This window comes from Elgaria multicarinata, chromosome 11, assembly GCF_023053635.1.
Source record: "Elgaria multicarinata webbii isolate HBS135686 ecotype San Diego chromosome 11, rElgMul1.1.pri, whole genome shotgun sequence".
Classification (NCBI taxonomy): domain Eukaryota; kingdom Metazoa; phylum Chordata; class Lepidosauria; order Squamata; family Anguidae; genus Elgaria; species Elgaria multicarinata.
Window position 1 is genome coordinate 489,734 of NC_086181.1, and position 13,675 is coordinate 503,408.

Below are 13,675 nucleotides of genomic sequence, written 5' to 3' on the forward strand. Positions count from 1 at the left end.
TGCTCTGGATCCTTTTCAATCTGGATTCCGTCCTTTGCATTCCACTGAAACAGCCCTTACTAAGATCACCAATTATCTTCTTACTGCCAAGTCTAAAGGCCTTTATTCCGTTCTTATTCTCCTTGATCTAACTGCAGCCTTTGACACGGTTGATCACGATCTTCTCTTAGATTCCCTTCATGACCTTGGACTTTGTGGCTCTGTCTATAACTGGTTTGCCTCCTATCTAGAGGGTCGCTCTTTCAGCGTGTTGGCTAATGGCAGCTCGTCTTCTTCTTTTCCCCTTTCAGTAGGGGTTCTGCAAGGCTCGGTGCTTGGCCCGTTGTTGTTTTCTTTATACATGTTGCCCTTGGGTAATCTCATTCAATCTCATGGCCTCCAATATCACTTGTATGCCGATGATAACTCAATTATATCTTTCATCTCCGGAACTTTCTCCTGATGTTCACGATCGTATCTCGGCATGTCTTTCAGATATCTCAGCTTGGTTGCTTCATCGTCGTTTGAAACTTAATATGGCAAAGACTGAATTGCTTGTTTTTCCTCCTAAACCTTCTCCTCATCTCTCATTCTCTCTTACTGTCAATGATGTCATGCTTACTCCAGTCAAGGAAGCTCGTAGTCTTGGCTTTATATTTATTTATTTATTATTTATTTATTTATTACATTTTTATACCACCCAATAGCCGAAGCTCTCTGGGCGGTTCACAAAAATTAAAACCACAGTAAAACACCCAACAGGTTTAAACACAATTACGAAATACAGTATAAAAAGCGCAACCAGGATAAAACCACACAGCAAAATTGATATAAACTCCAAAACAAGAACAAAAGAATTAAAATTTCTTTTAAGACAAATTAAGAGAGTCGAAGTGGGGGACTGTTTGCTCACGTTGCTCATAGATATATAAAATAGATAAGATAATGTTTTACTGTTAAAACTTTTTACTATTTTTAATGACTGTAATCATGCTTTGCAGAAATAACTGTAAATATATTTTTATCTTGAATAAAATATTGAAGGGAGGAAAATATATTTTCCTCAGAGAGGGAACACTTTTCTCACTCCCATTCTCGTTTCTTTCAGCAGCCTCCTGCTGCTGGTACCAGACAAGTTAGGAGGAAATCAGCAGCGCTGATCAGTGACATAGCTGATGGGCAGCAAAAGCCAGCCAGCCAGGACAAGGTAAATTCTGGGCCTAGATGATGAGGTGGAGGGTCGATTAAATTATGCCAGCATCATTTTGCCCGCTCTGGGCACAGGTGTGTGCTTTGAAGAGGATGGGCTGAGGGAAAGGCTCCTGCAATTGGTGCTCAGCACATGCTTTCTCCCCCCCCCCCCGCCGTCCCACTGAAAATCCCCAGCCCCATTGCTGCTATGAGCTTTGGGAGGGAAGCTCCCATTGCCATAGAGTCCTAGAATGGTACAGTTGGAAGGGGCCTCTAAGGTAAGAAATGTGGCAACGGCATTTTGGAAGATGGGCAATGAACATGCATGTGGAAAGGGCAGCATCGTAACAGTAGGCTTTGTCCCCCGCTCCACCCATGGGGAGAGACCATTGCTCAGTGTTCAGAGTGCATACTTTGCATGCACAAGAGAGCCAGTGAGATGTTTCAGCTGGGCTAAAAACAACAGAATGAAATTTTGTGAACCGCCCAGAGAGCTTCGGCTATTGGGCAGTATAAAAATGCAATAAATAAATAAATAAATAAATAAATAAATAATAGGGATAATGCCAAGTTCTACATCTAGGAAATAGAAACCAAAGGCACAGTTACACGATGGGGGATACTTGGCTCAGCAATACGACAAACGAGAAGGATCTTGGAATTGTTGTAGATCACAAGCTGAATATGAGCCAACAGTGCGATATGGCTGCAAGAAAGGCAAACGCTATTTTGGGCTGCATTAATAGTAGTATAGCTTCCAAATCGCATGAGGTATTGATTCCTCTCTATTCAGCCCTGGTTAGGCCTCATCTAGAGTATTGCGTCCAGGTCTCGGCTCCACAATTCAAGAAGGACGCAGACAAGCTGGAGCGTGTTCAGAGGAGGGCAACCAGGATGATCAGGGGTCTGGAAACAAAGCCCTATGAAGGGAGACTGAAAGAATTGGGCATGTTTAGCCTGGAGAAGAGAAGATTGAGGGGAGACATGATAGCACTCTTCAAATACTTGAAAGGTTGTCACACAGAGGAGGGCCAGGATCTCTTCTCGATCCTCCCAGAGTGCAGGACACGGAATAACGGGCTCAAGTTAAAGGAAGCCAGATTACAGCTGGACCTCAGGAAAAACTCCCTGACTGTTAGAGCAGTACGACAATGGAACCAGTTACCTAGGGAGGTGGTGGGCTCTTCCACACTAGAGGCCTTCAAGAGGCAGCTGGACAACCATCTGTCAGGGATGCTTTAGGGTGGATTCCTGCATTGAGCAGGGGGTTGGACTCGATGGCCTTGTAGGCCCCTTCCAACTCTGCTATTCTATGATTCTATGTAGTGGCTAGAGTGTTGGACTGGGACTCAGGAGATCCGGGTTCTAGCTCCCACTCAGCCATGAAGCTCCCTGGGGAACTTTAGGCTAGTCACTGACTTTCACCCTAACCTACCGGACAGGGTTGTTATGAGGATAAAATAGAGAGGACGAGAATCATGTTTGCTCCTTGGAGGAAAAAAGGTGGGATATAAATGTAACAAACAAGGCTCCCTAGCACATTCTGTGACATCTCCAGGTAAAAGGAACTCAGGTAGCATAGTCTCACCTGGTAGAAGGGAGCTTCCTGAATCCCTACAGCTTACACATGTTCCTTAGGGACCTACGGCCGGTCATACGCCGTCTTCTTTATGTATATTTAAGTTTGACCGTTGGTGGCTGAGCATATAGAAGTCCAATTTTAAAGAATGAGTATGCTAGTATTTTGTATTCTTTGCCTGTCTCGTTCTTCCTGGTCTGCTGATATCACCTTGTGACTAACCTGAGACTTCCTCCAACCCTTAGATTCCCCTTTACAAATATTATGGGGTGAAACTGCGAGATTCAAAGCAGAAAGATTTAGTCAGAGAATATTTGCAGATGCTTCTACGTTTGGCACCGAAAGATGAAGCAGACAGAGAGGTGAGTAGATGTCTGGGATTCCCCCAAAGTCCTGGGCTTCCAGTCCCTTCTAGCACAAGCACGCCTATTTTTGTCATTGCTAGCCGCTCCGAAGGGCTGTCTTCACGGGGGATTTCCTGCGGCTTGTGTGCATTGCAAGGTGGTTTGCAGCACATGACAACATGGCCAGGGTTCTCTCAACCATTATTATTATTATTGTTATTATTATTTATTTATATAGCACCATCATGTACATGATGCTGTACAGAGTAAAACAGTAAATAGCAAGACCCTGCCGCAAAGGTCTTGAAAAGCCACTGTACTGTAGAGTCATCTTCTGCAATTCCTCCACATTAAATCCTGGGCATGCCTCTGTGACCTGGTTGTGACGTGGTCAACAGGTGGGGCTACCCCTTCTCTTGCCCATTCACTCCTTCTCCTAGTCCATTCCCGTAAAAGCCATGATTACTTGCTTCTTTATTGCTGCGTTACGTCGCTTCTCTGACGTTTCTGTTATTTAGCTTCTTTGATGTTTAGAATAAAAACGGGTAATCAGTTTTTCATGGAATCATAGAATAGCAGAGCTGGAAGGGGCCTACAAGGCCATTGAGTCCAACCCCCTGCTCAATGCAGGAATCCACCCTAAAGCATCCCTGACAGAGGGTTGTCCAGCTGCCTCTTGAAGGCCTCGAGTGTGGGAGAGCCCACAACCTCCCTAAGTAACTGATTCCATTGTCGTACTGCTCTAACAGTCAGGAAGTTTTTCCTGATGTCCAGCTTGAATCTGGCTTCCTTTAACTTGAGCCTGTTATTCTGTGTCCTGCACTCTGGGAGGATCGAGAAGAGATCCTGGCCCTCCTCTGGGTGACAACCTTTCAAGTATTTGAAGAGTGCTCTCATGTCTCCCCTCAATCTTCTCTTCTCCAGGCTAAACATGCCCAGTTCTTTCAGTCTCTCTTCATAGGGCTTTGTTTCCAGACCCCTGATCATCCTAGTTGCCCTCCTCTGAACACTTGTTTTTTTTATGTGTTTTATATTCACTGTTCCCTGCCTCGATCCAAGTGGAGAGGCGGGAAAGAAATATATTATTATTATTATTATTATTATTATTATTATTATTATTATTATTATTATTATCCTGAATTATTTGGGTTATTTCCTTCTTCATGGAAAATTGAGCATTCTCCCCGTACCTCTATTTCCCCCTATTTGACATGTACCTCTGCTACTTTCAACAACAAAAATATTCTTTTTTTGCTTTGTACATTTGTGCATTTCTGAATGTGAGCGTTTTCAGAGTTGCAGCCCGGGAGCATTAAGCTTTCCCGTGGAACTGTACAACTGCGCATTTGCATTGTATCAAAGAAGCGATCTTCCGTGGGATCGGGACGAGGGGAGTCTGTCATTGCGAGCAGGGAGAAGTGGCAGAAAAGAAGAAAGGGAGGGGTGGAGCTCAAATTCCCCGACGGACGGGGGCTTATTATTTGCACTCTTGGGGCACTCTCGTGGGGAGCGAGTCTCTACGGTTCCTTGAAGAAACTACTGTTTCTAGTGTGTTAGTTCCTTTCTATTCAGAATGATGCTCTAGCCGGGGGAAGCCTGGACAGGGGTGGAAAACAAACCTCCCTCATTTGTTGGGCAGCACCTGCCAGGTGGATGATGTGTAGCTCTAGTCTGCCCCCACACTCCCCAACCCAGAAGTATGTTTATTTCAAACACGGAGAAGCCGGGTTTTAGGGGGATGTCCATCGGCGTGTGACACAGACAGACCAAAGCCAATTTCCTAACACTGCAGATAATACCACGGCGCGCTTTCTGCCTGTGGTCATAAAGATGCCCCTTCCCCCCAAGACAAAGAGACAAATACTTTAAGTCTTTCCAATTGTCCATTTAAGGAAAGCTGGTTCGTGCTTCCTTTGGCTGGCATCAACAGCCATCTTCCCTTTGCCCTGGCCAGGTAACCCCTCAGTGCTGTCATCTCTGCCCGGTGTCAAAATCCGTCACCATTTTCCCACGATGATGATGATTTATTTCTTACCCACCTCTCCCTCCCTGGATCGAGGCGGGGAACAACATTAAATACAAAAATACTATAAAATACATACAACTGATTTTAAAACGTGGTGCTTCTTCAAATCTCTTCTCTTTAAAGCTCTCTGCAGTCGTGCCCTAACTATTTTTCTGCCTGTTTTGTGATATTCTGTGCCTGTGATCTTTACTTCCTCCATCTCTGATCGCCCTCCAAAGGTTTCCTTCTCTGCTAAATGGCTGCCCATTCTCCTTGCTGCCTCAAATATTGGGCGCCTCCTTTAGCTTAACCTTTTAACCCTAAATTGGTGATTCTGGATCCGTAGCTCCAAATGACAGCCCAGATAGATGCGACGGCCAGGAGTGCCTACGATCAGCTTCGGCTGATATGCCAGCTGAGTCCCTTCGTAGAGTTGGAAGACCTAAAGACGGTCGTGCACGCACTGGTAACTTCGAGGCTCGATTTCTGTAACGCACTCTACGTGGGGCTACCTCTGTGCCTAGTCTGGAAACTTCAATTAGTCCAAAATATCGCAGCTAGGCTGGTCACTGGTACACCTAGGGGTGAGCACATTACACCAGTTTTAAAATCTCTTCACTGGCTGCCGATTAGTTTCCAGGAAAAGTACAAAGTGTTGGTTATTACCTTTAAAGCCCTACATGGTTTGGGTCCAGTCTACCTGTGGGATCGCCTTCTCCCGTTCAATCCACCCCACACACTCAGGTCCTCTGGGAAGAATCCCCTTCAGCTAGCAAAAACTACATTAACAACTGTTACCCAGAGGACCTTTTCTTCCGCTGCTCCCAGACTGTGGAACGGCCTGGTTAAGATCCTACTCCTACTTAGAGAAGGCCCATTGAAATAAGTGAGACTTAAGTTAGACAATCATTGGATACAACCTAAGAAAATGAGTTACCGTCAAAGGAAGTTTGTCTTCAAAGGAAGACAAACAAACAACGAACCTGGCTCTCTGTTGACATTACCCCTGGTGGGGACTAAAGAGGAAATGGAGTAAGGAATGTGTCATCTGAACAGGGTCACTGTCATCTACAAGGATTGTGAAGGGGAGATATCATCACTGACATGTGTCATTTTGTTCAGGGAATCGCGGAAGCCATTGGATTGGTTGCATTTTGCCACCTGGCTGAGACCCTGGATGTGCTGAAAATGTATGGGCACATGATACCAGGAAGGAGATCTCTGCAATCCGAAACATCTGAGGTAAGGCTACCAAATTACAAAATGGCATTACAAGCACTTAGAACTAGGACATGGGGAAATCCTGACAGAATGGGTTCAGACAACACGATAACCTACACTCGGGTTGGCTATGGGTTCAGTGTGGGTTGTCGTTAAACAGTGGGTTGTTGTTAAAATGTGGGTTATCATGCTGTCTGAATCCAGCTGAAAAACCTCACAGTACAGCACCCCACAACAAACATGAGTTCTTTCCATGGGTTGTTTGTGGTTAATAAACTACAGTTTGTTAGCATGGCTGGGTTCAGACAACATGATCACCCACGCTTCAATGACAACTGTTATGTGATGGGCTCTCATTAGACCCGTGTACAAACTTGCACACGTTCGATGGAGACCTACACCCGCTTAAAAGGAATCTTTTGACGTTGGCAATAAAGCGTCTGTGACTAAGTAAGGCAATTCTTACTCAAGAAATCTACACCATTGAAGAGGATAAACCATAGTTTAGCATTATGAGCACTAGCTTAGCCTTCCTCTGGGCCTGGTCTCCCTCTCCCTTCCATTGCCTGCTCCCTCTGCATTTTGGTGCAGCCACGTGAAGGAGTTCAGCAGCTTTTCTGTATGTATTTATAATTATTTTTAGGGCGCCTTTAAGGGTTGAACCACTCAAGGCGTTATACCAGATTAACTGACATTTTAGATTAGTCGCCGTCTCAATGAGTGTGGGGGTGTGGGGGTGTCTGTTATGTGGAGTCTCTTAAAGACAAGTCATATTCGTGAGCTGAAACTAGAACCGGTTGCTAACTTCTTGGCATTTATGAAAAAAGTTCCAAATTAACTCAAGCGGGAACTTAACCTTCTGTAAATTCTCACATACATCGTTTCCCCCCTTTAGCTCTAGGAGTCAAGGAATATCTCCGAGAGGCAGATTTGAACCACCTTGATATTGAGCTATGGACAAGCAGCCTTGGGGGCAAAACCGGAGGAGATGCTGACTTTAATAGAGTTCATTGTGTCGGAGATCCTCTTTCAGTTCCGTGGTGAAAACAAGGTACTCTTGCTGATCCCATGGCCTGGGGAGGCGTAGCTGGGCTGTGTGTTGGCCTGGGGTGTGGGGTGGGGGCCCCACACAGCCCTCCAGCCCCTTCATTTGTTCTTTTAATTTGTGAGGGGGTTCATCCCTTGCAGGATGCGCTGGGGGCTATCTACACGGGGGGGGGGGGGGCAGGGAACCCTATGTTGGCTGTGAATCTGTGCCCCATCGGTTAGATGATGTTGGCGCAGGTTCGTAGCCACCGTAGGGATTCCGCACCATGCTGCTATTTGAATTTACCCTGACTTTTTCAAAGGGAGCAACATCAACAGGGCACTTCCGCCATGTAACGTCGTTCTGCCATCAATCCGGGGCCGGATCCTGGTGGAAGGCGACCAGTGATTGGTCGCCTTCCACTAAGAAGAGAGCAGGGGCGGCACCGTGACCTGGGGCTTGTCTATACCGCTGTTTACACTGCCGTAAATACACATCGTTCCAGATGACACATCCGCAAATGCGAAGCCATCCGGGGGAAAACCCTGGAAAATCCGCTCCAAAGAAATCCGACTTTTTTGTCAGTGGAGGCAGCTCCGAGGCTCTTAAATTTTTTAAAAAAACTAAAAGAAACCATAAAAAGGGGGGGGGAGGAGAGGAGCATTGCCATTCCTCTCCCCCCTTTTATTTTTAATCATCTAAATCTGCAGAGCTCTGCAGAAACAAATATAAATATAAATGGGTGGACTGGTCAACCTCCCTGAATATGCTGAGCTCCGCATTTTGGGATCTTTAAATAAAAAAGTGGGGGAGGGACAGCCCTGTTGCTCCCCCCCCCAGGAGGAACGGCCTTGTTCCTTTCTAACCCCCCCCCATTTCTTTTTTTAAAAAAAGAAATCAATAGGATAAGTTGGGAGGACCAGTCAACCCCCATCTGAAAAATCTCACTTGCCTTCTTTTCTGTGCAACCCCCGGGAAGGAAGGCAAATACAGGTGCAAGGATCCTTCCAGCTTCAAAGCGCCTCTGTGTAGCTGGGGGCCAGGATGGCCACCCAGAAACCCCCACGCTGCCTCCTCAGCATCAGGACTACTCGATGCCACCTCAGGAGAGGGGAAACGCAGGGTTGAAGAGGGGGCGGCATCAACCCAGTGCTGTGAAGGCAGCCCCCAGGAGCACCCCCCCCTTTTAGACCCTCCATATTAATCTTTGTGGTGCTTAAATCTGAAGCAGAATTGGAACAATCACAGAGGGGGACACACACACACACACACACGAAGTCCAGGAGATTTGAAATCCAAATTTCATGGCAGGATTTTGTAGCTTTTTGTTTTATAGAAGAGTGGTGTGTGTCTCTGCGTATAAAGCCCTACATGGTTTGGGTCCAGGCTGCCTGCGGGATCGCCTTCTCCCGTACAATCCGCCCCATGCACTCAGGTCCTCTGGGAAGAATTTCCTTCAGCCAGCCACAACTAGGCTGACAGGTATTACCCAGAGGACCTTTTCCTCTGCTGCTCCCAGACTGTGGAACGGCCTGCTGGAGGAGATTTGTCAACTTGACAGTCGTTTAGAATTTAAAAAAGCAATAAAGACTGATCTATTCCAACAGGCCTATCCAGTGAAATTTTAGAATGTTTTTTAGGATGTTTTAAGGATGTTTTAAAGATGTTTTAATTATGTATGGTATGTTTTTAATCGGTTTTAATGTGTTTTAACATTTATCTCCTCTCCCGCCATTCCCAGTTAAGGCAAAACTATCTGTCTCCCTCTCTAATATATTCCATGATTTATTCTCTCCTCACCACCACTGTGTATTACTTGTGCGTGCGTGTGTGTTCCACCTGAATGTCTTCTAATTTCCCCTCCTTCCAGGATGAGGCAATGAAGAAAGTCTTCATGAGAGCTGTAATTATGATCAGCAACGCACTTCTGTGCACCAAGAGAGAAGACGCCCATATCCCCCATAAATCTGAACTCGCCATATGCATCACAGTAAGCAAAACGCAAGTGGGCTCCTGGAAAATCAGCCCCAGATAATACCCAGCAGTCAGCTGAATTGTAAGCTATATGAGGCTCTCTCAAATGCAGGCATGTAGGTGACACTTGCTAGATCACAGCTGAAGTAGCAGAGCAAAAGCAGGGACAAACGCAAGAGTGTAAGAGCAGAGCAGATCTACTGGGGGCATGGCTAGACGAGGGGGGGTGTAGGGGATGATCTCATGATTTTATGATCACGAGATCGTCCCCTTCGTCTACACACGGCGCACAACATCCCAGGAGGAAGAGGACGTCGTGCCTGCCATTTTGGATTTTTTTTTAAAGAAAAGGAGTGCACGTGCGCTCAAACGAAACTGTAAGTTTTTTTTTTAAAAAAAAAAGCTCACACACCACCACCACCACCCTCGATGGGCACAGAGCTCCTGAGGAGCTCCTTGCCCTGTGTCCGGTTCCTGGTTCCTTGCATTTACTTGTGAGGAGCTGGGACAAAATCATGATGGCAGGCCACACGTAGTGCGGTCTGGGGATGATCCCGAGACCGCGGGACAAACCGGGATGAAAGGGTAGGGCGATATCCTGGGGAAAGGGAGGAATCATCCCTCCCTGCTCCTGGGATGCCCTGTGTACGCAGAGGGATGATCCCGGGGCGATCCCCGGGATATCGTTCCGTCTAGCCAAGCCCTGTAGAACAGACAGGCTGAGAATCCAGGCCAGACCAAGTTATAGCTGTTATCACCAGTCCAGTTGGGTCAGGAAGCTGAGGGCAGATACCTGTTAGACATCAAGACAAGGCCAGAAGTCTAGCGATACAGACACAGAGATTGGGTAGGCAGACTGGCCCATTAGTCAGTGGGGAAATTGCGTTTCCCTACAATCGGTTCTCTGTCCCACAATAGGGACGATCAGCTTCCTCTTTCTTCACACAGGGAAGAAGAGGAAGCAAATGACGACCACGTGGCCCATTCAGTGGGCGTTTTTATCCCGCTACTTCTCCTGCACACAGCAGGAAATGGCGTCACATTTCGCCACAGCTAAAAAAGTTAGATTTTCCGGGTCTTTTTTTGCAATGTGCTAATGAACAGGAAGAGCAGGAGACGCACAGGAGAAGGATGGCATCAAGAAAAGGTCCCTTGAAAATCTGTGAGTGCCCAATAACGATCGTGCTATAAAATGCTCATCTGATGGGAGGTGTGAATGGTGTCACAGAGTGTTAATAGAGGAGTCAGGCAGCACCAAAATTTAGATGAGTGTCACAAAGACAATGGAAGGTATCAAGGAGCAAGCCAAGGAGGCCATAGAGGGTGGAACTCAGGAGAAGACAACAACGTAAGATCTGTAGTCTGCCCTAGAAATATTTATCCCAGATAATAGGAGTAAGTCCTAGACCAAGTGGTATCCTAGCCCCCGTCTATACGACAACGGGATTGCTCCTCATTGAATATAAACCCGAATTTTCATTGATCCGAATTAGACCATTACACTGCAGCGGCAACAGTGATTTATCTCCTGATTTTTTTTTTGTAGTGCAGTTATTAATGTCCACATGTGCATATATGTGTATACCATGATACGATGTTACAGAGGAGAGATGAAGGAAGCTATACATTTTATATGCGGAGCTCCGCAGATTCATACAAGAGACAAATCGGGAGGGGGGGGGGAAGGAATGAGGCAGCAGAGGAGGATGCAACAGGGGGTCTGGACATGTCTCCTGAAACACCTTGTCTTGAAACACGAATATGCACATTTAAGTCAGGGTAAACAAGCACCAACAAGCACCAAGAAGAGAAGCATTTGCTTACTTTACTATATGTTTGTTTGAATGTGTTGCCCATTTCTTGACTTCAATGCACAATGAGCTTGCCTGATTTCTCCCTGACATATAAGGCGCTAAAGCTGCACACATGGATCTGATCACAATCACACACGAATATGGACTGTTTGTTGAATGGGCACTGAGTTGGCCAGGGACCCAAAAGGCAGGACATGGTGCAACAGCACCCTCCCACCCATGTTCCCCAGCAACTGGTGCACACAGGCTTATTGCCTCGAATACTGGCATCCCCTCGAATACTGGCATACGGGCCTTTTCGGTGGTGGCCCCCCGACTGTAGAATGATCTCCCCAACGAGGCTCGCCTGGCGCCCACACTATTATCTTTCAGGCGCCAGGTCAAGACTTTTCTCTCCTGCCAGGCATTGAACAGCATTTAACAACACTCAGTTAGTCTTTTAATGGACCCCAGAACGGTTGTTTTTTAAATGGATGCTGTTGTTTTTATACTGTTGTTCTTACGTTTTTGATGGTTTAAAATTTTGTATACCTTTTTAATGTTTACTGTGTTTAACTTTTGTGAACCGCCCAGAGAGCTTCGGCTATGGGGCAGTATATAAATGTAATAAATAAATAAATAAAATATCCCATCATCATCCCCTCCAACTGTACCTATTGATTAGGCACGGTACCTATTTTCTCGCCCGCTGTATGGGGTATTGGGCATGTATTGAATTGACCTCAATACTGGGACTTGGTACTAAGCCATATAATTTTGCTATTGTACCACACATTGAAATTCTGAACTGTTAAATACTTTAGGAATGAGGAGCCATGTCAACATGAGAACACACCCACTGCCCAATATATTGGGGGCTCCCTTTTGCATGGCCATTTCCTCCTGGGGTTCTGTTTTCTAGAAAGTTCTTGTCCCTGCTGTCTTAGATCCTGGCTTTATAATTGCTCAGCTGTTGAATCAGCGCTTCTCCCGGGGGGGGGGGGAGCTTTCCCCCATTAACTCTTTCACCCTTCCTCTGGTTTCCTTCTCATCAGTTCCTTGAGGCCGTCACTGGACTCGGAGGTGAGATCTGAGCTAGTGAACAAAAGCGTCAAGAAGGTGTTCTCTTTGCCCGCCTTGACGATGACGAAGCTGAAAGCCGGCAGTCCGACGCATCTGGTCCAAATGCAGGTGACTCAATGTTCCACCTCGAGGGGTCGAATTGGAGCAAAGGGTGGGTGGGGCAGCCTTGAAAGATGGGCAGGTGATAGGATTTGGGGGAGGCTGAGCTACACTCTGAGGCCCATCAGGGCCCCAGCCACACACCACGGAGACAGGATGATGTCCATCCATACCCCGCTGCTCTGCCCCTGAATTTTCCTTCAGTCCTGAAAGTACATTGCTCTTATTCTGGTCACAGGTTACAGAAAACACTTTCATTCTCTGCAAATGCTGTGCTTCTTTTGTCTTACAAACTCCTTCAACCTCTTCCTCCTCCAGTTCGCCTTTCACCTCTTGATGCTCCTCCTTCTCCTCTGCATTCTTCCGGTGCTACATGTCAGACCAAGCCTCTCGCCTGTTATTTCTTTCCTTTCCTCCTGGCGACGGGGAAAGGCTGCAGCTCAGTGGTAGAGCATAGTACACTGCAAGTTCACTCCTGGGCATTTCTAGGGCACGTCGACATGAAGGGTTTGCCCCGGGGTGGCTTCGCAGTAGTGGCACGACAGCTGCGTGGAACAGCCGCCATTGCGAAACCATCCGGGGGCAAACCCAGGAAACTCCGCTGAAAGAAGTTCAGGCACTTTTCCTGACTTCTTTGTCAGCGGAAGCTTGTCACAGCCCATGGCTAGTTGTAGGATTGGTCGCCATAGGCTGGACAGGCAAGGGGGTGGAGATCAGGAGAACCCTGTGCCCCGTAGAAAATAATAATCGTTTGCATTACTGCAATGTGTTATACATGAGGCTGCCTTTGAAAACGGTCCGGAAACTTCAGCTGGTACAAAACAGGGCAGCATGTTTACTAACAGGGACTGGCCGGCGAGATCATATTACACCAGTCCTTTTACAACTTCATTGGCTGCCAGTCCAGGTCCGGGCCCGATTCAAAGTGCTGGTATTGACATTCAAAGCCCTAAACGGTTTGGGGCCAGGTTATTTGAAGGAACGCCTCCTCCCATATGTACCTGCCCGGACCTTAAGATCATCTACAGGAGCCCTTCTCCGTGAGCCCCTGCCAAAGGAAGTGAGGCAAGTGGCTACTAGGAGGAGGGCCTTCTCTGCTATGGCACCCCGGTTGTGGAATGAGCTCCACAACCTGGCACCTACACTGTACTCCTTTCGTCGCCAGCTGAAGACCTTTTTATTCTCTCAGTATTTAACACTTAATTTTAACTTAAATTTAAATTTTACTGTTGTAACTCTGTATTTTAATTTTACATCAATTTTGCTGCATGGTTTTATCCTGGTTGTGCTTTTTATACTGTATTTTGTATTTGTGTTTTTAACCTGTTGGTTGTTTTATGATGGTTTTAATTTTTGTGAACCGCCCAGAGAGCTTTGGCT

General features: G+C 46.5%; 1 protein-coding gene across 1 annotated transcript in view; it reads left to right on the forward strand.

The window, feature by feature from the left end:
• LOC134406606 (uncharacterized) overlaps nucleotides 1-13,675 on the forward strand; it is a 53,833-nt gene that overhangs the window by 8,909 nt on the left and 31,249 nt on the right. The window contains 6 exon segments of the mRNA XM_063138113.1: nucleotides 1,088-1,186; nucleotides 2,995-3,111; nucleotides 6,221-6,340; nucleotides 7,224-7,370; nucleotides 9,217-9,347; nucleotides 12,169-12,304. Of these exon segments, the coding sequence (XP_062994183.1) occupies nucleotides 1,088-1,186; nucleotides 2,995-3,111; nucleotides 6,221-6,340; nucleotides 7,224-7,370; nucleotides 9,217-9,347; nucleotides 12,169-12,304 (750 nt within the window).